The sequence below is a fragment of the Lingula anatina genome, chromosome 2 (genome assembly GCF_051362555.1).
Source record: "Lingula anatina isolate TDL-2025a chromosome 2, LinAna3.0, whole genome shotgun sequence".
Taxonomy (NCBI): Eukaryota; Metazoa; Brachiopoda; class Lingulata; order Lingulida; family Lingulidae; genus Lingula; species Lingula anatina.
Window position 1 is genome coordinate 9052265 of NC_141768.1, and position 23918 is coordinate 9076182.

The 23918-nt window shown below is 34.3% G+C and overlaps 3 protein-coding genes across 3 annotated transcripts; 1 reads left to right on the forward strand and 2 right to left on the reverse strand.

Annotated features, from left to right (window-relative positions):
* Nucleotides 1-332: 332 nt before the first annotated feature.
* Nucleotides 333-12508, reverse strand: LOC106168354 (tRNA (guanosine(18)-2'-O)-methyltransferase TARBP1). Its single transcript, XM_013547385.2, has 26 exons — nt 12353-12508; nt 11017-12188; nt 10749-10818; nt 10354-10555; nt 9952-10049; nt 9547-9682; nt 9010-9106; nt 8471-8681; nt 8041-8259; nt 7705-7808; nt 7300-7449; nt 6851-7038; nt 6483-6687; nt 6163-6342; nt 5656-5828; nt 5356-5427; nt 4907-5141; nt 4494-4646; nt 4213-4296; nt 3796-3983; nt 3521-3605; nt 3006-3180; nt 2254-2424; nt 1818-1942; nt 1457-1593; nt 333-1045 (listed from the first exon to the last, which is right to left on the reverse strand). Exons 2-26 carry the CDS (start codon nt 12124-12126, stop codon nt 886-888), a joined length of 4728 nt encoding a protein of 1575 aa, XP_013402839.2. The 5' UTR covers nt 12127-12188; nt 12353-12508; the 3' UTR covers nt 333-885.
* Nucleotides 12509-12658: 150 nt separating this feature from the next.
* Nucleotides 12659-19364, forward strand: LOC106168357 (rRNA-processing protein FCF1 homolog). Its single transcript, XM_013547390.3, has 8 exons — nt 12659-12731; nt 12836-12903; nt 14629-14703; nt 14944-15092; nt 17412-17484; nt 17697-17784; nt 18025-18119; nt 18401-19364. Exons 1-8 carry the CDS (start codon nt 12729-12731, stop codon nt 18447-18449), a joined length of 600 nt encoding a protein of 199 aa, XP_013402844.1. The 5' UTR covers nt 12659-12728; the 3' UTR covers nt 18450-19364.
* On the reverse strand, nt 17980-23913 carry LOC106159081 (ATP-binding cassette sub-family G member 5-like). The gene is made up of 10 exons (XM_013535263.2): nt 23446-23913; nt 22662-22879; nt 22292-22424; nt 21761-22030; nt 21266-21497; nt 20780-20979; nt 20424-20562; nt 19665-19850; nt 19199-19317; nt 17980-18819 (listed from the first exon to the last, which is right to left on the reverse strand). Exons 1-10 carry the CDS (start codon nt 23744-23746, stop codon nt 18653-18655), a joined length of 1965 nt encoding a protein of 654 aa, XP_013390717.2. The 5' UTR covers nt 23747-23913; the 3' UTR covers nt 17980-18652.
* Between the last annotated feature and the right edge of the window lie 5 nt (nt 23914-23918).

Below are 23918 nucleotides of genomic sequence, written 5' to 3' on the forward strand. Positions count from 1 at the left end.
TAAATGGACTGTTCAAATGTCTTTATATATAATTATCGCCCCTCGCCCACTCGAGTTTTACGCGTCGTGAAATAATGAAATAAATAGCGGTTGAGTCTATTTGTTCGTTTAACGTGACGCCTTCACATATATATGACGTGGTTTTTTGAGTAGTGTATCTAGATGGACTGGGAAAAACTATTTTCCTTATAATAAACATATACTTATCGCTATGAAAGAGCAAAAATTTTGTGGACGAAGGCAAGTACACAAATTGTGTGAAGACAAACTGAAGTCTTAAAACTGAAGCAAAATAATTGAAAATAAATTATAAACAAAATGAAGTTGGTAAATCCTTTTCATTTAAATTTATTTTCAAACCATTATGAACTGACAAATAATTACCTCCTTTGATAAAACAGAAACACATGAGCAAATGTATTAAAACATTTTACTGCACAGCAAAAAGCATTCTCTTGCAGTAATGTCTGACTGAACAGTTAAAACTCCTTAGTTTTCAATTTTAATAGATAATATTATATACATAATATGTAACCCATGCAGTAACAAATGACAGGCTGGAAAGATAATATATAATATCTAGATTTTTTTTTTTTTGAGATTTCATGAAAATTTTACTTCAATGCCTGCCAGATTTAATATTGTAATTTCTTTCACACTAACTCCACAGTTTCAAACAACATACATGTAATATCTGAATAAAAATCATAGCAGACAATAGTAGATGGTTATGTTAACAAAATGAACTTATTCTTTTATGAAACCCTGTCAGGATCAAGGTATTCATATCACAAGAGCACAATATGTTTAATATTTATTAATAAGAATGAACTTTAATCTGTGTATCCTTTTTATTTTCATGTAATAGACTTCATTTTTTTCTTTTTAAGTTACAGTCTTCATAAGCTGTTGGCGTCTGTACTCCCATATCAGCAATGCCCCACTGACATGGACATTGAGACTTCTGATAACTCCCTGCTGTGGAATCTCCACACATACATCTAACATCTGTATGAGATCTACTGGAATGCCTCTTCTTTCATTGCTGTAATTAATAAATAGATATGTCTAAAATTTTAATCATTTAAATAAATTAATGTGCCAATCATCCAGTTTTACGTACATTACACACAAGTGTTTCCTTTGCCTTTTTCTCAATGTTAAATGCATTCATCAGCAAACTAATTTATTTGTAACTCTCAAGTTATTTTTTCAACTGTCTGTCTGTTTTATTTAAATCAAGAGGAAAGTTAATGCAGGCATCGACAAAGACAAGTGGCATAAAACAACCTATATACATTTTAATAGTATTATTGTCCTTTTTAAGTTAGTAAAAAAGGAATTATTTTTTGTTGACAAAACTGGGTTTCACTAAGGATGAGTCAAAATGACCAGCTCAAACACATAATTACTTTGGATAAGAGTTACAATACAACCATCAAAATACACCACTTACCCAAGGAGTAGGAGTGTTTTTGTAGGAAATTCATATTCTGTCAGACTGACACTGTTTGCCGTTTGCTCAACACCAACCAATGTGTATCCCTCACTCTGCATCTCCGTCAAGTATGTTTGTAATTTATGAGGTGGAACCTGGAGTAAAAGACATTGAGATACGATGTCTAGAATTTTTTTAAAATAACAAAAAGTAGAGAAAAAGACATCAGTAAAGAAAGAATTTGAAATACAACTTTTAGACAATAAAATTTTAAATAAGAAAGTACTTGTAAAATTTTTTTAATTTTTGCAAAAGTTTTCATCTGTAAATCTTTGCTGCAATTGCACAAAATACCAATGCAAATGAGTGTAATTTATACCTCTTTTATAGGTATCCATTTCTCAGCAGAGACACACAAACTCTGGAAATTTTTGTCTTCGACATACTTAATGTTACCAATAACATATTCAGACACCCTGAAAATTTCACTAGTTCTGCATAAACCTGAAAACAGACAAAACCAAAAAATTAAAACCTCTTTTACAATTTATGTAAAATACACATTTTTTGCCTTAAACTATGCTAATAATGCTTACCATAAAATATGAAATACAATGAATTACAAATCATCAAGTGTAAACTGCAAGTGCATTCACTATTTATTTTTCAGGGCTGTAAAATGTCATCGCAAAACAGAATTTTACACAGTTTTGCAGATCAATTTTACTGATGATAACGTACAATTTATCACATTCTGCAAAAATATGCAAACTGATACTTTCACAGATAAGTGACCATGCAATGTCCGGACATACCTCCTAGATTGGGTGGCCTGTCTATGAGTGAGGTGACCAAGATAAGCTGTCCAGGGCTGTGCAGTGTCCTCCCTATATCTTCCTCCATCTCCTCACTGGGTAACATTTCCTTCCATGGAATCACTTTCTTTTGTACATCCCCTTCACTGATCTCCTCGGATTCTTCTCCCTCTGGAATTAATTAAGCCAAATACTGAATGTTAAATTATAATTATTTTAATAGTGTCTAGGAATACACCTTACCATTGTTAACAGTTCCAGCTGTCTCCTCGCTAGTCACTCAGCACTTAGGGGTTGAGTCAGGGTTAATGTATCTCGACTTGCAGTGAAAGATATTATTTGTATGCTAACTTTCCATGCCTCATACGACAGCTGGGCTGTATCCTCCCCTGGGAGGTGAGAATATCCACAGCCAGTCTAAATCAGGGCTAAGGAATATGTCAGGCATATTATCATCTATTGTAAACCACAGTGAGATAGTGAAGTATATAAGAACCTGACTTAACTCTTTTTTTTTTACTTTAAATGTTTACTGTTTATACTTCATGAAAACATATTTAGCTTTGCCATGTCAATTTTTTTCATGAAAAGTAAAATAAGCAAAGCACTGTTTATCTTTTTTTAATGTCCAACCCACAATGGTCATCTCTTTATATTGCTGCCCAGTAAACAATGAAGTGTCTGCTAAAGTATTTGTAGAACAGATAAATTATCCCCCTTTGCAATTGTAATAAAAATATCAAATGATTTACCTCTTCTTTTAATTCTCCACGTGCCTGGTTGACAGTTTTTCAAGTCACCTCGCAAGTTATGTACAGGAAGGACACCTTCCCCAACCCAACTCAAACTTTTGTTTAAGAAATCCTTGGGCAATATCCATTCTTCTGCTATGATACCACTTAACATTGGTATAGTGTGGTAGATTGTCTGCAACAAACACATAATCACCAAGAGAATATGTTATTTACACCTAGGAATGGTAAAACTGGTTATACAGACGTCTGTTATAATAACAAGACTTCACAGTTATTCGAACACATTTTCATAACATATTGGAAAGTGAACACAATCATGGCATGATAAATTTAAAAAAATTAATGCAGAAAAAAATCAATTTTATAAAGAAAGGGGTTTTGTGCCTATCTAACTGATAAATTAAAACAAAATGCATAAAAGAGGGATTATCTGAAAGTTTTATAGCATTCATACATTCAAACATGTAGCAAGGCAATCACAAAGCTACATACACATGCATTTTTGCACAAACCTCCAAACTGTAGTCCTGTATAGGATGAAACTTGTGAAGAAACCAAAAATCTTCCAGCAGTTTGTGTGTATTTTTACTTGCTCCACTGCAATGAAAATAACCCAATCCATATAAAATACTGTAGGCAAATGAGGCATATTATAAACACAAGACAAAGTTTTCTTAAAAAATCCTAAATAAGGGACTGAGCTTCCATTTTTGTATAACCAAATGACAATTTCAAATACAATATTTATCCTTAAGCTCTCTACATTGATTTATTAACGAAAAATTACCTGCTTTTCAAGCTAAACTCCACACATTTCTCCAGCCATGAGTATTTTTCAAGCATTTCAACAAATTGCTGTTCCTTACAGGTTCTCCATGTCTTGTTGACTGCTGCATGAGCATGGATACGGATATTGAAGTGGTGAGCCATGCACCACGGAACAAAGTTAGGGATAGCTTCAGCAAAATATGCCACCTAAAAAGTATCAGTTCTGTTTCTCACTTTTCCCCAGCAATATAAGAATACATAACTACAAGTAGCATCCACAAAAATAACATGTAGGAAAACAGTACATTTTGAATTTTAAAGAACATGGTCCTATTGAAATGAGTGTGTTGTAATTTCAATGTAAAACAAAAAGAGAATAATCAAATATTACAAGTTGAAAAAATATTATCTTTACTAGAGACAACTCCATTCATACCTGCTGATCCTGTGGCAAGATAAACCCAAGATGGGCAAGAACACTAATCAAGGAGCAAACAATGGCGGGTCTTTTCTCAGTTGCCTGAAACAAATCAGACGATAACGGAGTGATTTAAGTGCATAAGACTTGCAGAAATCAAAAACACAGATAGTATATATGTTGTTGACTGCTGCAAGAACGTGTATCCAGATGATTGGGTGTTGAGTCATACACCAAGGAAGAAAAGATGGACTTACTAAAAATATAATAATAAACCATATTTCAAAATATAAACTCACCTTGCTAAGTTGCTCCCAAAGTCCCTGCCTCAGATGCGGGAATCTAAATGACAGTTTGATAATCATCCACTCTGTCAGATATCTCACTGACGGCTGGGTCTCTGACCCCAAGCATTCAGTTGATAGTGTCTGGAACATGTCAGTAGCTTCTTCCTAAAAATAGGAAAATTTCTTTTATGATTTCATCCTTCTGAACAACTCTCACAAGGGTAAAGTAAAGTATAAGTATAGAACCACAAGGATTTTGCTTTACACTGAAAATATTTGAAATGTAATTTATGCAATGTTATAAAATTATGTCAACAAAATCCTACATGAAAAAAAATAAATAAATTATGGATTATTCTGTGTGTACCCTCAGAAATGAACCATGTGATATTATACTGAAATAACCATCTTGGTCTATTCATTACCCTGTTCAGCATTGGTTCAAGCACTAACAATGCCCCCATAAGTCTATAGCGCTCTCGATGTTGTAAAGAGTTGGGGAAACTTCTTTTGGCTTCAATTTTTACAAGTTCCATATGCTTTTCCTGTAAAGCCTGGATGAAGGCAACATTAAACTGGTGATGGTCTGGATTAGCTGGATCCAAGTGACTCAGCAGGTTTATTATGTGGACCCGCACCATGTTATCTTCCTTACAACTCCTTCATGAAACAATATTATAGAAATTTGCATAAACTAGCTCTTATTTTAAGATCCTACCACACAGAACAAATATGACCAAAATGGCAAAAACAAACAATATAATAAATAAAAAGTTTTGACAGACGTTTATTTCAAATAAATGTTAAAACTATTCCAAATTCACTGATATATGAACTAATTTTCCCTTTTATCAAATAAAACCAAATTTCCCACCTATCAATAAGTTGGTTTACTGCAACTTCTTCTCCAAGAGATTCCACATAGGAGCAAATGTCACCATATATTCTGAAATATTTAACAATAATACACTATCTTAATTAGCACCAAACAATGTGGCAATCTGGTTTACCTAAATTGCATAAACATTTCCACACATGGCCTACAATAAACCATCATTCTTCAAAAAGTAATCAGGCTCTCTAAACCTCTCTTTAATTATACATTCAGGATTCTTCAATATTTTGTAAAATCATTATTAAAATAATAACCAACAATGACCAAAGCAAGACTTACTTCTGGTTTTTCTTATATATGGGGCCAAATAAGCAGGCAGATATCAGTACATCCAGATGCTGCACGGCATACTTTATGTTGTTATCAGTGGAAAGAAACCTACTTAAGTTTGTAATTATTGGATTTACAATGCCATTCTTTGTGTCACCCTTGGTAAACATGCTATCAATGAGCTGAAATATAGACATATATATATAAATATACATGAAAAAAATCCAAAAGGTTTTTCTTAAAAAGAAAAACAAAACATTCACAAAAAATAAATAGTTCTCCATCATTATAAATAATAGCATTAATTTAATTTAAATCTAAATACCTAAATTCAGAAAATCTATATACTTAGATTAGCTTCCCTGAATAATTCTTGCAATTCAATTTGAATAGATGAAAAAATCACATCCCCCCCCCTAATAAATAAAAAAAAAAATTCAAAATTCTCAACAGACATTCCGACAAAGCATCAGAGTAAGGCTACATCACAAAGAAAAGAGCTATGCATTACTGAACCTTTTTCAATGCCTCCATTATAGCAGATTTCATTTGGCATCTTAACAATGCAGGCTGGAAAGCCAGGTTTGAAAATTCTTGTAATATTTCCCAGTACAAGGCAGTCTTTGTCTCCTCCTCAGTTTTGGTCCATAATAAAGAAAGAGTGCTAGCTACTAGGACCTCGTCTTCTTCAATGACCTGGAGAAAAGTTGTCATTTAAATTAAAACTAAATTAAATTAAAACGTGATTACTTACGTGATATCTTACTATGAATAAAAAAGACTAATATAAGCATTTATTAATTTTGACATTGCTTCTCAAAAGAAAGGTATTTTACCATGGGAATGATGAGGTGTGCACACTGTATTGCAGGGATAAGGAATTCTCTTGACAAAACACTGACAGCTTGAAAACATTTCTCCAGGAGTTCTCTGTATGTGTATCCACAGGTTGCCAATCTAAATTGCAAGGACATCTTCACACATTTTATTTCAGCAACAAGAAACTTGCTAATAAAGGACCCCCTGTCTGAGGTGGAAATCCTGCAAATGAAACAAAATGCATTGTAGAAGTAGTATTTCTTTGAATAATAAGTCATTATTTTCATCCTAATAGCGTATATTTCACTACATATAAAAACCTTGTAACGAAAAAAAAGGAAGGTGACACTTTTCCCCACGTTTTTACAAGTTCAATGGCACTTACTCGGAATCATCTGTATCACTTGGTCTTTCCAATATTGTTTTCACTATATTTTTCATGGTTTCCAGGAACAAGCTAATCATCTGTCGTAGGATTTCATCATGACTCAAGTTGCATGTCAACAACACCTCTCCCAAAATGGAAACAGTCTCCATAGCAACTATCTGATGTACCAAGCATGTCATTCTTTCCTGTAAAAGATACAGATACTTTCCTTAAGCCTGTAAAGCTGGATTTCACCATGAGTATTCAGAGCACAAAATTATTTTATTTCTTACTGATAGTAAAGGATGATAAGTATGCTATGCTAAAACATGTTCATGACATGTTATACAAAGGATATCTTACCTGACAGTCTTAAATAATAATCACAAACACAAGAACAGACTTCTTAATTCCTAAACAACTCATTTATTTGCATTTTCTAGAAATTACTGTTATTTCTACCCTACCTTTTCTACACTGCCCTTCATCATGTTCATTCCCCATTGGAGAAGATCCTGGATAATTATGTGCTCAGGCTGCTGTTTGTGTCTACAACCACCGCCTAAGAACCAGTAAAGAGATTTCAGCAACATATCCAAATGTTCCAACTGAGCAGGCTGAAATTAATAAAGTGAGACTGAAAAGGATTCATCTTTGAAGTGTTTTGAAAGAAATACTTGAGATCCATTTACATAATTCCTATAATTTTTGAAAGAGAGCCTCTCTCATTTTATTGAATCATACCAGGACAAAGCTGAATATTTGCTTATTAATATGATAATATGCAATTTAAATAAATCATAAAAAACAGCTTTATATTCTAACATCTAATAGTCCAAAGTATTAACAATAATCTATTATGTTTTACTTACACTGCACAGGGTGCTCTCAATAGTCCGTTTTACAAACAGTACAGTATCTGGCAAACAAATCTCAACTAACTGGTGGATATAAAAGTGGAGTTCATCTGTAGATTCTGAAAGAAAAATTGTCTTGAAATGTAAAATTTGACATCTGAATAGTGAGCATTCCAGTATCTTATATCAATAAGTATATTGCAAAAGTACATGTATAAGTTCACAAGTTAATTTTTTTATTTCATATATATTCATATATCTTCAATGTCTTAATAAGAAAAAATTGGACCATTGTTCCAACATGTAACTTTGGATTCATATTTTTTTTGTAAGGTAATAAGAAGTAATAACCTGATTCTGTCTCTGTCAACAATATAGTCAGTATCTTCAAAGCCTGCTGTGCCTCACTAGTGGACATGTATGCTCTTGAGTTGACAGATTGCAGGGTTTTAACTACTGGGTGGAGCAAAGTTTCCATGGTGATGGTTTCATCTTGTGATTTCAGTTTTACAACACCAGCATCCATCGACAACAGGAGAACTCTGACCAATTTCTGAACTTTGTGATCATCTAAAATATTTGTATTAAGAATAAAATAGATCATTTAAGAAATGAAAGAACTGGGAAAAATGATATCATTTTTTCTTACCAATATTATTTGCTCTAAGATACTACAATGCCAACAAGAGGATTAACATTATAATTATCATTAAATCCTACAGCCTTAAAATTAACAAAACAAATACAATAAATTTCTTTTTTTCAAAGCTAATGTAGAAACCTTTTTGAGCTTTTAAAAGCAGGATCTCCCTCATAGAACTGGCCAAATACTTTGCTACACTTTTTGGATTCCACAAACTGGCTTCTTTTTTTCCACAAGTCTCTCTCAGCCAGGTTACACAGCGGACATATAAAAATGTTCCACGTCTAAAACAGCCGTCTCTTGTCAAGACTGCCAAAACTGATGCTACATCTTCTGGAGGTACATCTTCCTAAATAATCCAAATATAATCACTACATGTAGCAACACTATCAACATTAGATACAAGAATATAAATAACAGCGTTATTTTCCTCCAACAGTCACATACAATATGAAAAGTAGATTTTAACATGCTTTAAAAATTATGATGTAAACAAAATGTCCCCAAATAAACAGATGTAAACATTAAAAAAATAATAATAACATGGATGTAAATCAAGTCTCACAACATCACTTTGAAAGCTATGTATAATTAATCACAAATTTGTTCATTATGATTACCATATATGCAGGTATCAAACCAAATATGCAAAATCATTTTGATTAGTTCATAGTTACCAGGTTAGAATGCTTCAATACAGACATCACCAGCAAACAAATAGTAGCCTCTCTAATGTATGGCTCTGAAGTCCGTAGCAAGGTGGTCATGCTTTCTCTGTGGAGTGTGACACACAAAAGCAATTTCTTAATTAGTTTATGAGGACATTGTCACATGCAAACTTAACACCAGAATTCCAATTAAGCTTGATTTAACACATGGATAATACAGAACAATTGTACTTAAATTCAAAATTAAATCTCCTGTAAAAACTTAAGTTGATTACATTACATCATGCATAAATCAGAAAGGTTTCTGTTGGAGATACTGCAAAACATCATTGCCTGACTATATTGAAAACATAAGATGGGTCAAATAATTTACTTTTATGTCTGATATATGCAAATACAATATATACACACCATTTGTGCAGAAAATTTCTTACACATTTCTTTTTTTTTGTGCACCAAATGTCAAACATTCATGTGCACATACATGCAAAGCTTTATACACATATATGCCTCTGAAATATATAACAAAAGAACTATAATAATTACCTCAATAATTCTAAGGATTTTCTTTTCCACATGGGTGAAGCAGGCAGACTAGACAGGGCTTGTGCAATGCACAGCAATGGCGGAGAGGACCAGTACTGACTCACCATAATGTGCAGCAAACTATGGAAAAAATTGGCTGAAAAAAGGTCAAAACAAATTTACTTGTGCTTACTAAGCAACTCACCACCACCCCTTATTTACAGGATTTTTTAAAATTTGGTTACATAGCATTTTATTGTAAGTTCTTAAAATAATTATTATAAAACTATATGCAAAAAAAATTCAAAACACCATTGGCGATTTTACGCTTCTGGTAGTTAGATTCATTCTTTAAATGTCCAAAAATGGATTCTGAATAACACAATAAGCCTAACAAGACAAGTGGTATCATGGATAAAACATTACCTCTTCTATTTTCTTGAAGAGCATCAAAACAGCACTGAAGAAATTTCAACAATCTGTCTGCTATGAAGGGTGGACTACCGGCAGGAGAATCCTGTACCCTGATATCAACAATGATCAAAAGATTTATATCTCAAAATATTGTTATTCCTGTCAACATTTTAAATGTTGTACAGGTTGTGATGGTTCTTATATTTCATTACTACTGTATACAATCAGTTAAACATGGTTTTACTGGTTGCACATCTTTTGGTTAATTCATACAAACAAAGAGGATGAATATTTCCTATTAAAAAAGTAAAGAAATCTCATGTGGACAATCATGCATTCATGGTGTTATTTTTATTATAAACTGAGTGACAATGTGATATTCTATCCCTCAAAAACAGGCTTTGGCATCTTTACCTCATGTACAGTCCAGGTTCCTTCAACATTACAACCAGAGGTCCCAGTATAGATTGTACTTCATTCTGCTCCAGTAGGGGACACTGCTTCAGGTCCAACTCCAACAGGACGCTCATGCCCCATTTCTTCACATATGTGCTATCATGCTTTTGAATTTTAGTAAACAAAACCCAAAGCCATGAAGTGTGAAGTAGTGATGGGCCTACAACATAATAAATCTAATCTTATATTCTACATAAAATTGTTCATGTAATTCAAATCAACTTTTAAAATCTGCATCTAAATAAAAATGCACACATGTTAAAGATGGTATCTCCATTATTGTGAGAAGAAACATAACCATATGGTAAAAATATATTTTCAAATTAAAGAAAAAGTGTAATTTGAGTGCAAACCTTCTTTCCTAGACCATGTAGCTTTAATGAGATTATTTATTCTTGGCATCAGAGGATTCAGCACATGCACCTGAAACATGAATAAAATTAATGTATTAAAATATAGATAATAATAATAATTATTTATAACAAGAATGTTACAATTTTTTTACTTTTGCTCCACATTTGATATACAAATTACATCTTAATTTTTTTGCACTCCTTCTCCTAATACACCTTCACAAATATTTAATAAAAGATTATATTGATGTCACAGTGAAAACCTCACCTGCTTCTCATCTAGTGTTTCCAGCAGCAAAATCAAATCATTCCACATAACATCAGTTTCTTTCTCAGTCTCAGGACTCCAAAAGAACACTGCACCACTGACTTCATGATCTGTCTCAATACCTTTTCTACCATGTTTTGTAACATCCAGAGCCCTCTTCAACAGATACATGGATCTCTTTCGAGTTAAAGTATCATTGCTAATCAGCCCTGTTTGTATGCAAGCCCAAAATTTACAGTTCTTTCTTACATCTGAAGTTACTGTAGTGGTATGATTGGGTAATATAAAGTCAGCCAATGCACATAATATCAGATATGCCTTCCCATAGTTGCTGCCAGAATCATCATTTGATCCTTCAGAGTTGAAAGCAAGTGCTAGGTCATATAACTGGTTTACTTTGTGGAAGGTCCTATTAGGATCAAGACTCAATATTTTCATAATAAGAGATCCCACAATCTTGGCAGTGGTATTTATATTGGTATCTCTCACCATATCCATTAATATGCTGAAAGCCTCATCTAGCTCTGTTTCAGATAACAAAGCAAAGTGACTAGAATCAGTATCCAAAATATGTGACTGAGCACCTAGTATGTAATTGAGAACTTCTAAGGCACAGGATTCAGAGAACTTCACAAGTTTTGGCTCACTCATTGAATGCTTACAACCCAATTCACTTCTACCACTCTTCAGTGAAGACTTACAAATAGCAATTAACTCACTGGCCAGTTTTTCCATCAGCTGATTGTTAGGACCCACTGTTTTTTGATGGCCAATGAAAGTAGTTACGAGGAGCTCACAAACAGCATGAATAAGTTTTCTATCCTCTTTGTTTTCATCAAACATTCGAAGAATTGGAAAACATACTTGTTCTATGATTGAGGCTAGGTTCAAATCATTACATGATTCTTGCTCAGAGGCCTTTTTCACCATTGAAGTTAAAGCTTTAACATGATTCAGGAGGGTAGTGTTGCTTTGAAAGCTTATATCAAGGAGTGGCAAGATATCCTTTATCAGTGACAACACAAGATCATTCATTTGAATACTCCCGACTACAGCATTTGGTTGTGCACTTAGCACTTTTGTCACAACTAATTCAGATACAGGATCCATTTCAATGGTTTGTAGGATCGTTACCAGTCGCCTCACTCTGGTTACTCCACCGATCTCTCAATCTTAAAAGAATAAATGTAAAATAGTGGCAGTTAATGTTACTCATTTTCCATACAGTTATTACGATTGCATTAAAAATAGTAAATCATTTAGAAAAAAAAACAAGTCGAACATGTTTAGTCTGTGCAAAACCATCCGTACTTAATAATAAGTAATAAAGACTTACAAGTTAGTAACTACTGGCCCACAGGTTACTGCAACCATGGAAGTATAGGCCAGTTATACTCCCTGCTGCAACTGTACGCATCAAAACAACTCCACACGGAACCCACGTGTACTAGTGACAACCACACCGCAAGTGTAATACCAAAAGAGCGTTCATTACGTTAAATAATGTATTTAATGAACACCGTTAATTCTGAATCATTTCCGATGATAATAAAAGAGATAAAACTGCATTCATCTTGGATACAAATGGATCACTGTTTGAAAATCATTTTAAATCTATATTTGTATATTTGCATATTTTTACTTTTACACGTGTTAATTTTTCGTGTGCTAACTCTCTAATAATTAAAGACTGGAAAGAGCACTTACAAAAAATGGTGAGTGAAATGCTCTTGAGCAGTTTTCTTTTCTAACGTTTATTTATTGTACTTACCCTTTATTTGTTGTTTTTACCTTTGCATATGACCATTGTTTCTTACAGGGGAAGACAAAGAAAACAAAACAGTTTGCTCAGATGAAGAGATTGATCAGTCTGAAGGACACAAGGATGTAAGTACTAGTAGCACGTCAATGAATGTCAATCATGCCCACGTCTTGACTCCATGCTTGCCTAAATACAGGGAGGGAAATGGGAATTTTTCAGCACTGGTCCACTTGGACCAGTTGACTCTGGAGTTAGTGGTCCTAGGCCTTGGGGCGCTGGTCCAATTATGAAAGAATCGAAAAGCGGTGGATGGTTTAAACATACTGAGCAACTTCATTTTTTTTAAAATTATTATTAAAATGCGCCAATAAAATAAAGCAAATGAAGTTTAATTTTCATGTTTTTATTTTGAACATATTTAAAAAAATTGAAATCAACCATATAACTCCCAAAAATTCATCAACATTTATTCACATTTTAAAAACTAAACAGCTTTTTCTCCCCACCTTTTATGGTTAAATGAAATGACGTCACATTACACAATAGGGTATTTTAACTATTAGTTAAAAAATATAAAGGAGTTATTAATTTCTGGTAACTGTGTTTACCCTAACAAGGTTTGGAATTAACACAAAATAGGAAGTGACTTCCAAGTCCCAAAAGTTGAAATATAACCATAAAATGGAGCAAAAAATCCTCGCCTTTTTATTTTCCTCAAAAATCCATAGCTGTTATAAAGGAAGGTACCCGCACGCTCTTTTTTTCACATTTAGTGCTAGGTTGTTCACTTTCGTCATTTGTCGGTGTTTTTCGTTTAAGAGGCTCTGGCGGCTTTGCCACACCAGGCAAAAACCTCCACATCGCTATAAAATTGTAAGATAAGTTGAACTAATTCAATTCACACACTAAATGTAGTTTTGATTTAATTTCCAATAAGAAAATATTTCGGCAGCATGCAAACGGCCACAACGGGAAAAGTAACGTTTCTTGTAAAATCTTGAATGTACTTATAAGCTATTGACATCGAAAAAGACCAGAAACCATTTAAAGAATAATATTTACCCTTCAAAACTACAAAACAGCACTCAAGTAAATTAGTATTTTTACCGAAAAGGTTTGTTGCGGATGTAGCTTTTCAATCCTCGAGGCTCCGCTACTTCATACGGCGCGAATGCTGTGGTAAAACCTGATTGGTCAAAATTGACAGTCTGATGCAAGAGGTCAGGTCGCATGCAAATAACGTCTGACGTGTTCGGAAGCGTCATTAAAATAGGTCAACACATCTGAAACTCGCGTAGTCTTCGATGCAGACAAAATTGGGAGGGGATTTTATTTAAAAGAAAAATATCTAAGGACAAGTAAAAACCCCGTATATTTCTCATGTTGCCGCTGCTTATAGAGCAGTCGCCCGTTTGGACCAGTTACTGAGATTGGCACTCGCCAATTCGTTTTAGTGGTCGCATTTGGCGACTGGCGACCGCCCATTTCCCTCCCTGTAAATATCTTTAGTAATGTGACAACCTTCCTGTAGTAACTTAATTACAAGACATACTGTAAAATACGGTAACTATTGCCTGTAATCTAAGAGAGAATTCATGTAATATTTTGTTCAATTCTGCGCATATGTTTACTTCCATATTTTGTCGGTATGTTGCGTGACCAGTCTTCTATGTTTTGTTAACGTGTATTTTTAAATGCAAAGGCACAATCAAAAACTTTTTATCCCTATTTCATCCTTATAATTATTGACTGATATTTAAAACATTATTTAATTTATCAATTTGTAAAATATTTTACTAGTAAATGCCCAGCATCTGTAGCCCATAAAAATTACTCCTCTCATCTTCCAGAAAAGCCAAAGACAAGTACAAGGAAAAGAAGAAACGAAAGAAGGCAGATCCACAAAATATGAAGATTAGAGAACTGTTAGTATACATTTTGTTCCACATCAGACAATATTTTAAATGGAAATGTTTCCACCTTTCATCAGAATTCTTTCAAGTCTATATAAGAACCATTAGAATTTCTTTACTATTTCATAGTAGAACGTTGAAATTGTTAGGTAAAATTAGATTGGTCATTTTATTTAATAAACAATTAATAAATAATTAATATATATGATTTTAGGATTAAATGTTTTTCATCTCGTATTATATTATTTTCAGACCTCAAGCTTCCTCTGCATTGTTCTTCAAATACAACACAAATTTAGGCCCACCTTATCACATCCTTCTGGATACCAACTTCATCAATTTTTCCATTAAGAACAAACTGGATATAATTCAGTCTATGATGGACTGTCTCTATGCAAAGTGTAAGTAAAATGGCATTTTAAGCGTCAGTTTTTAGTTGGTTTGCTAATAGTCTAAAATTGCATGATTACTCATTGATATACAAGTATAGTGTGAATGTTGATTTTTTGGTCACTTTATTGTTATCCAGATACTTTTAATCTTTCCAAGTTGAAGAAATGGTTAATTATTGGTAGAAAGATCATGATTTACACAACATAAATCATTCAGTTACAGTGTTCTCCACGACCTGTTTTTAGGTGGCGCTGCGCCACCTTATTGAGTTTTGCGCCACCTTATGTAAACGGCCCGCCACCTTTATTTTGAGCAATGAGCAGACCTTCATATAATTTTCTTGTAGAAAAGTGAGATATTAAACTTGAACTTGCATAGCTTGACTGTCGTTTTTGCATCCCTTTGACACTAACATATCGAAAAGATACATTGTACATTTGCCGCTCACCTACGTAGTTGTAGCCAATTTCGACCATGTGCTCTTCACGGATGACGTTTGTGAAAAGTAGTCATAGCGATAGGCTGATTTTGTCACGTGCTCCAATTACCCCGCCTTATCTACCGACTATTACAGAATTTTATTGCAAAAAAAATTAAATATAGAAACACGTAAGATCTCTAAGCATGGCGTCAAAGCAGAGCACGTTGACGTCTTTTTTAAAACCCGCGGAGAGTCACATTCATCAAACAAAATAGTGGATACAACCGTACAGGTAAATGACGAAACGGCCAGCGAACCAGCACCTAAAAAACCCAAACATAGGACGGAGTTTTACGCTCCGTGGTTGAAGAAGTATACATGGCTTTGACATGAACCCGATGAAGGTAAGTAAACTACATTATTCATCATTAACGTTATAAAATTTTACAAATTTCACCATATCTTGCGTTTGTTACCTCATTACTTACTGGAATCTATATACAACTGGAAAATAAAACCAAACCAATCACTTTAATGTCAGGGATGTTGCTTTAATACATATGTATTTCTTTCGTATTACAAGAAAACGTGGCCGCTAATATATCGAAAAGATACATTGTAATTTACCGATCACGTAGGCAGTTTTAGCCAGTTTCGACCATGTGCTCTTCATGAATGACGTTTGTGAAAAGTAGTCTTGCATAGCGATAGGCTGATTTTGTCACGCGCTCCGTTTACCCCGCCTTTATGCTTGTATAAGGAAGCAGATTGACAGTCTTGAATATTAGACCTGCCCTTCCCGCAATCCACTTGAACGTGAGCAATCCCAATGAGATGATGTATTCATACGTTTTTATTCAGGAATGATTAGATTATTTTTAAAATGTGAGAAGCTTTACGAGACTTTTAACCCATTTGTTAATTTAAATATCAATAAAAGTTCATTCACAGTCATTTAGAGCAGGGCAAAGGCAGCAATGTCGATGCTATCGTATATCTGTCCGACAGAAGATCGTTGCGTCGTTAAATTATTATGTAATGCTACATAAACATCAAATACCATTGTTTAACCATAGAAATGCATTGTTTCAGGTTTGTTTTGTGCCTGGTGTTCAAGCCATGGTCAAAGGTCCAAGAAAGGCACTGACATCTGGACCAAAGTTGGGTGCCAGACGTACAGAGAAGACACTATTATACTGGATACTGGAAAACATGCAATTTTGGACAGCTGAACTCTGTCTGACTGTACAATGATAAAACTCCAAACTTGTTGCTGGAAGGTGAAATTATCTTTCTTCCATCTTTCAACAGTTGGCACTACAACTCGTGGTGAAGGCTATCATGGTACATGATTCCCCTGTAGACATTTTATTTTATCCCAGAGATAAAATAAGTTTTAAACTCACAAGTACAAATTCTAGATTGTTTCAGAAGAGTGCACTGCATTTTATTAACTTTACTTCAATGTAACCTGATGTCAATGAAGCCATAAAAACAATGTGAAATGCCTTATGTTTCAGAGATTTATTCAAAAATAAAAGTGAAGTTTAATTCAGAGCCATGACTATTGTTTATATAAAGTAAAACTTGACACAGGAACATCTACAAAAAGATCATAGTTATCATTAAAGAAATGATGAATTCTTTTACCATAAAAATGACCTTTTAGACTTCTAAAATTGCCCAGAATGCAGGTATTTGCACCAATTTGTCAAAATTTTCCCGGGGGAGCATGCCTTTGGCGCTCGCTTCCGGAGACCCTCACCATAACTGCTCTTCCCCCACCTTATAATTTCAAGTTGTGGAGAACACTGAGTTATTGATCAGAAAAAATGTTCAATTGCATGGCAACCTTGAACAACCAAGAGTCGAAATAAAAAGTGACTAAAACTGTTTTATAATTTAGGTATTCCATATGTGTCAGACTGTGTAATGGCTGAATTAGAAAAATTGGGATCGAAATACAGAGTTGCTCTAAAGTAAGTGTTTTGCATTGATAGAAAATATCATAAATCATTGGAAAATATGATAAAATTTCAAATTATAGAATTGGGTTAAAAACAATTCATTATTAAAAGAAGCAGATAGAATCCTAAGAAAAAATACTAATAATTGTATGAATGCTTACACACTTCCTCTTGTAGTTTTGACTTATTATATATGAACTTCTTAATTTCATTAATTTTTTCAGAATAGCAAAAGATCCCAGGTTTGTTAGATTACCTTGTATGCACAAAGGAACATATGCTGATGATTGCTTAGTGCAGAGGGTTAATCAGGTGAGGAGAATATGGTATACATTGAAAATACATTCTGCATTAGTATTTTAGTCTAATAGTGTAAACTCCTTAACTGTAATTCATTTGTCAAGATAGTTACCATTTCTAGATATGATTAAGCATTACCACATTTTTTACCAAGAGCGTCACATACAAATGTATAAAAAAATTGAGTAACAGTGTAGGGTCCATTGATACTTTGCATATATAATGAAGTAATATTTTATTGCTTTCTTTTAGCACAAATGTTACATAGTTGCTACTTGTGATAAAGATTTAAAACGGAGAATAAGGAAGATCCCTGGAGTGCCAATTATGTATTTAGCACAGCACAGGTATGGTATTGCCTTTTTTGGGCTGAACGTTTCATATTGAAGGCTTGCACTGATTTCATTGGATCTAGTAAACATTTTATTAATGTTTTACTGTATTATAGGTTGATAATCAAGTACAGTCGTTATGTAACTCTTGAACAGGTTGTGCCAGATATTCATTAGTTAATAGAGACTGATGGTAAAAACATGTTCTAGACAATTAGAACATTTTATAACTCTAAGGTGATGGCGTGCAACATTACAGTAGGAAGCAATGACTTAATATTGTGTTTGTATTTCAGGTTTTCAATTGAAAGAATGCCAGATGCATATGGAGCACCTAAAATATAACACCATATAGAGCACCTAAAATATGACAACATTGGAAACTGTGCTTAAGATAAAGCCATAATGCCTTGATTATTAGAGTCCAATGTCAACATCTTGTAGAAAACTGGAGCAGAATAATGTAAACTTTATGCTGAATTTTTGTCAGAACACGGTGAAAACCTCAGTCAAGCTGGTGCAGAGAGACATTTGATGACAGTTTGCATTTAATGTAATTGCTTGATGCCAAAAATCTTAAATATGACCATGGCAATGACAATGAAACCAAAAATAAATCCACCAAGTGCTGCAAAGTTCCTTGTCATGTGGTCCAGTGCGCCAGGATAGAATAAAGTTATATACAGGCTGCCATTCCTCAAACATAGCACAGGATCTGTAATGCAACACATTACATTTTCAAAATGCATATTTTTGAGTTAATGAATTTACAAATCTAGATTGAATGTTGACATTAGAATATGCAGGTGGGAGGATTAATGTTCATGGTGTTGCTAAAATTTAAACGGGCTTGGTCAGGTACATTATCTGGCTGAATACATGAATGTTATTTCAAGGATAACTATGGGTCTGTTTATGAAGCAGCGAAGAGCAAAGATCTGATTCTTATTCATCAGTTTTCTTATAAGACACAAGATATTGAACATAACAGTTAACTTCATACTTTAAATATGAATTTACCAATTTACCAAACTACTGAATCTAACTTCGTTTTTAAAATGGGTAGAGTTAAGGTGTAGAAAATCATGACCTACCTGAACCACAATGCAGTGTGAGATTATTAAATTCATTAGCTACAAAGATTTCACCAGCATATTTGTATGGCGATGCCCAGGAAAGCCACTGGATAATCTCGGGCATGCTGCTGACAGTCCTGTTGGATGTAAAATTGTCAAATAAATTATCATGTTATAATATAAATTATCGTGTTTATAATAGCTGAGACCATGCATACTTAAAACAACTTTAAATTGATAAGAAATATAATAAAAGACATACACTATTTTGATTATTATTGAAAGGAGTGAGAAGGACTGAATCAAGAGAAGGTAATAATGATTAGTTTGATATAATTACATACATGCAAATTAACATCTAAATGGTAACAATTTAGTGCGAAAAATGGCCTAAAAAGCAAGACTACCACCCCCTTTTAAAAATAAAAATGAGGGTCATTTTCTGTTGAACAGAGTGCATAAAAAGACTGCCTAGGTCACCTGCCTGAGAAAACCTGGAGCTATGAGACCAGATATTGTTAAAATAAGTGCTACAATGCTGCTTGCTACTCTTGGATTTTGCATCATGCCCAGTAGGATGACCGTCATGATCTCGCCACTGTAGTGGAGGAAGAACACTGTGGCTGCATGCATAGCGTAGAGTTTTGGATCCGGCTGTAAGCCACATACCCTAAATGTAAATGGTGTTAACATTGCTTCTATAATTGGTCAAATATTTTAATGATGAACACTGATCTCGACAAATATGGATTTTATGATTTTATGGAAAAGATAAACGGTGAATGACCGAAAATCTTGTGTACTCAGAAAACTGTTCTTCAGGAGGGAAACCCCACTTACTTTAAAAACTAAACGAAAACTAGTATTGAAATTTGATAAATGCCTGGCCATAACATAATATTTTATATGCTAAACGCTTTATACGTTATCTTGTAAGTGATTGATATCATTGAGCGGATATCAAAATATTTTCAGTATCAATAATATTAGGAAAAGGTCCCAGAACTGACAACACTAGTCTACGCATTTACGCGCATTCTTTGCATTATTTACAGACTCCCATTGTTTACAGGAATTATTTTATTGTTGATAACATGTTAGACAACAGATCAACGCATTTTGAGTACTGTCATGTTAGCAACCGTGAGTTTCATGTTACACATGCTTTGTCGATGTCATAATAGACGTAGCCTTACAGGTAGTATCAACAGGAAAGAAGTGGTATAACCCAGACTTGACTTACCAATACGTAAGGGTGCTGTACAAAATTGAGCTTAAAATGCTAAAAGGCAGGGTGTAAAGGCAAAAAGATATCAGGAACGCTGGTAAGACATAAAGACCATCCCTGGATTCTCGGTAATATAGGTCCCGTAAGCTTGGAACTGCAAAGACAATATTGATCAAGGAATGGTTACAGTGTCAGTCTGTCAACAAATTTAGAGTTTTAACAAATTTAGAGTTTAAAAATCCTTTAACAAAAATTCATATAATCAAAATATCCCATTTAAAGGCCCTCGACTTCGGATGTACAGTTACAGTTACTTAATTTCTAGGCATGTGTCTTTTAAATGAAATGTTGAGCTCCAGAGCGATACGTACATTCTTCAATGGTGTGAAGCATCGCAGAAAATGGTGGCACGGCTACAGTTTGGTATAATAAACCTATTCGGTCCTGAATACTTTGTTGATTGTGCTGGAGTTTTCCAAGGAACAGGCAAATCATGCCAGCGAATACGGACTGCGTGAAGATGCGTAAGAAAAATGCACTTCGGTTTCTGTACAAGTTTACTAATGACCTCCTGTAAAATGAACGAAATATTTCCAGAAAAACAGAAGGCCCTACACCTAACGATTATTTTTTTACACAAGTTAGAAGTGCTATGCCCTTCAAAACGTTGGATATGCAATGTTCAATATTCAAGTTTATCCGTAGACTGGCAGGCTGGATATCTTTTGTAACAAATATCTTCTTTTGGAATATAAGACGAACTACATGTATTTCTACATTTCCTGGGCCAGTGATTTGATTTTAAAATATCTACATGTTACATGGGGCCCCATGTACAACGGCAACACTCCACATACCTTACAAGTATGAAAAGGGACACAAAAAATCTTAGCATATTATTTGGATTCCACATCCATGAGACGCAAACCCTTTCCCTTCCATGATCGTCGGCTTCCATAGCTTCTGTGATTTCACCAAGCATCGATATATAGTGCGGAGACTGCAATAAGTTGGCTCGCAGATAATTAACCCTTTCGTCGGATTCTTTTTCTTTATCGGCACTTCTCGTGTCAATACTTGATAAATCAACTGTAATAAGAAATAAAAAAGATAACAAATTAGTTTATAAAACGCTTTAAATATATACTGTATTGGCAGTGTACCAAACAAAGTCAAATACCAATAGAGTTATACAAGATTATGTACCGCAAACTCCTTCAACCATTTTTTCTTATTTATTAATAAATTAAACATTGACTGATTTTTTTACGAAGTATGCATCTACATGAATACTGTATTACGGTTTTGTTTGCGTGATGCCATCTAGCTCATATGCCGACACCTGCACATACCGTAGTGGTCCAGTGGATTGGCGAATGTTGGACAGGGGTATCCAAGTCTGCTAAAATAGGGCACCATTTCTGTCGCCTTCCCAAAATATATCATTTCACCTCGAGACATAATCCCAACTTGGTCAAAAGTCTTATACAGTTCTGAGCGAGGTTGGTGGATTGTACAGAGAACGATCTTGTTTCTCTGGGCCAGCTCAGCCAACGTTTGTACCAAATAATGTGCAGTGAAACTATCCAGGCCAGTTGTGGGTTCGTCTAAAAGTAGCATCTCTTTTAAAATAAGAAAAAAAAAACGTTTTAGGTTTTAAGTACTTGTAAACATAACTGCTTTGCGATTTGATTGGAGTTATGAAGTTAGTCTATTTATAATTCAATCAATTAGTATATTGCAGAAATTGTTTTGCACACCGAGAGATTGACAATAAGGCTTTCTTTCATTTTATAGCTTATGGCTATTGAAATGTATATATAGTAAAATACTATATTTCAATTCCTCGAATTCGCCTTGATTGCATGAAAGCAAATTCTTACGTGGGTTTTGCAGTAGTTGTATTGCAATTGTCACTCTTCTTTTCTCCCCTCCAGATATCCCTCTCTCCACCATGCCACCAATCCTTGTGTTCCGCACTGGTCTAAGACCCATCTCAGATATAACGGCTTCCACCTAAAACCGCATATGACATAACAGATAAAATACATGATGAGTACTGTTCATACTAATCTGACAAGTCTTTCTTCTTTGTGCTTGAAATAACTCAACCAATCTAGAATATATTTTTGTATTTGTATCGCCTCATGTAACAACCCTGTTCTCATTCATCAAATGGGTTTAAGTATTCCCTGAAATTGAAGAACAATATAACAATACAACTAGTTTTGTGCCAAAAGACAAATTACGTACTCTTTCCTTCAAATTTTTTGAAGATTTCCCGACAAATTTCAGTTTTGCTATATAAGTCAGTGTTTCTTTGACTGTGAGGTTGTCCATGAGTCTATCGGCCTGTATGACATATCCTGCAGATTCTATTAAACCTGGCGTCCCCCACACCAGTCCTTGTAGCTTGCCATTGCTCCCCATGCGATTGCAGATTACGTCTAACAAAGAAGTCTTCCCGGAACCTAGAATTAAAGCACATTATTTCATTCTCATTCTTTTATAGTGAAATTTTTGTTATCTCGAATCTAGTGCTTCATTTATACATAGACAAAATAAAAATTATAATACAAAATTCACTAGCATAGAAAACGAAATATTAGCTAAAAGCACTTCAATAAATCGGATTTCGATTCCGTTTTGGATAGTTCTTCATGCATGCCCAATGTCAACTTAACCGCCTGGAGTTTATTCAGAAAGAGAAAGAAAGAAATCCAGTGTGTTCCCAATATCCATATTTAAATTTCCTTTAGGACAAACTAATTTCGTTGTAATCCCTCGCCATTATGAGACTATGCATGATATCGTATTTATCTGCAACTAGTGCAGTTTAAATATTATAAAGAATGTACGTTTGATTCACATAATGGTGTAGTCCTTATCAATTCCATTATTCAATTCATTTTTGAAATGAATCGCTCTGAATTGGTCATGTGACATTTTTTACTTTGATGTACTGTCACTATTGGGAATTTCATCACGGTACAGTTCTCTTATCTTAGCAGAACATATTACTTTTAGAGCCCCATACCAGAGTTTCCAAGAATTGCCGTCAGTTGTCCACTCCTGGCAATTAAACGAACGTCGTTTAGAATTTCTTTGGTTCGGCGAACTCCCAACAGCGTGTTCTTCCACCATGGTCCACGATCCTCCTTCACGCTGTAGCTAACGCCCTCCAGGCACAGAGTAAACGGAGTTTGTAAATCTGCCGGGGTGTAACAACGGTAGGAGTTGGAGATTTGCCCCGACGAGCCTGGCGAGTAAGACCCTCTCTTGTTCTCATGGGAAGGGAGAAGCGGCGAAGTTTCCGACACCACAGGTGTGCTCGTCATCCTTCACAACTTCCACTGAACTATACGTTTTCCTTACGTAAAACCTTACGTTTTCCTATTGAATGAACGTTTGACTGCATCTACCGAATACGAAACTAAAAAATGATGTTATGAAAGGCTGGATCTTTACTGAAGGTGGTATTGTTGCTGTATTGTTCACCTGCATTGGCCC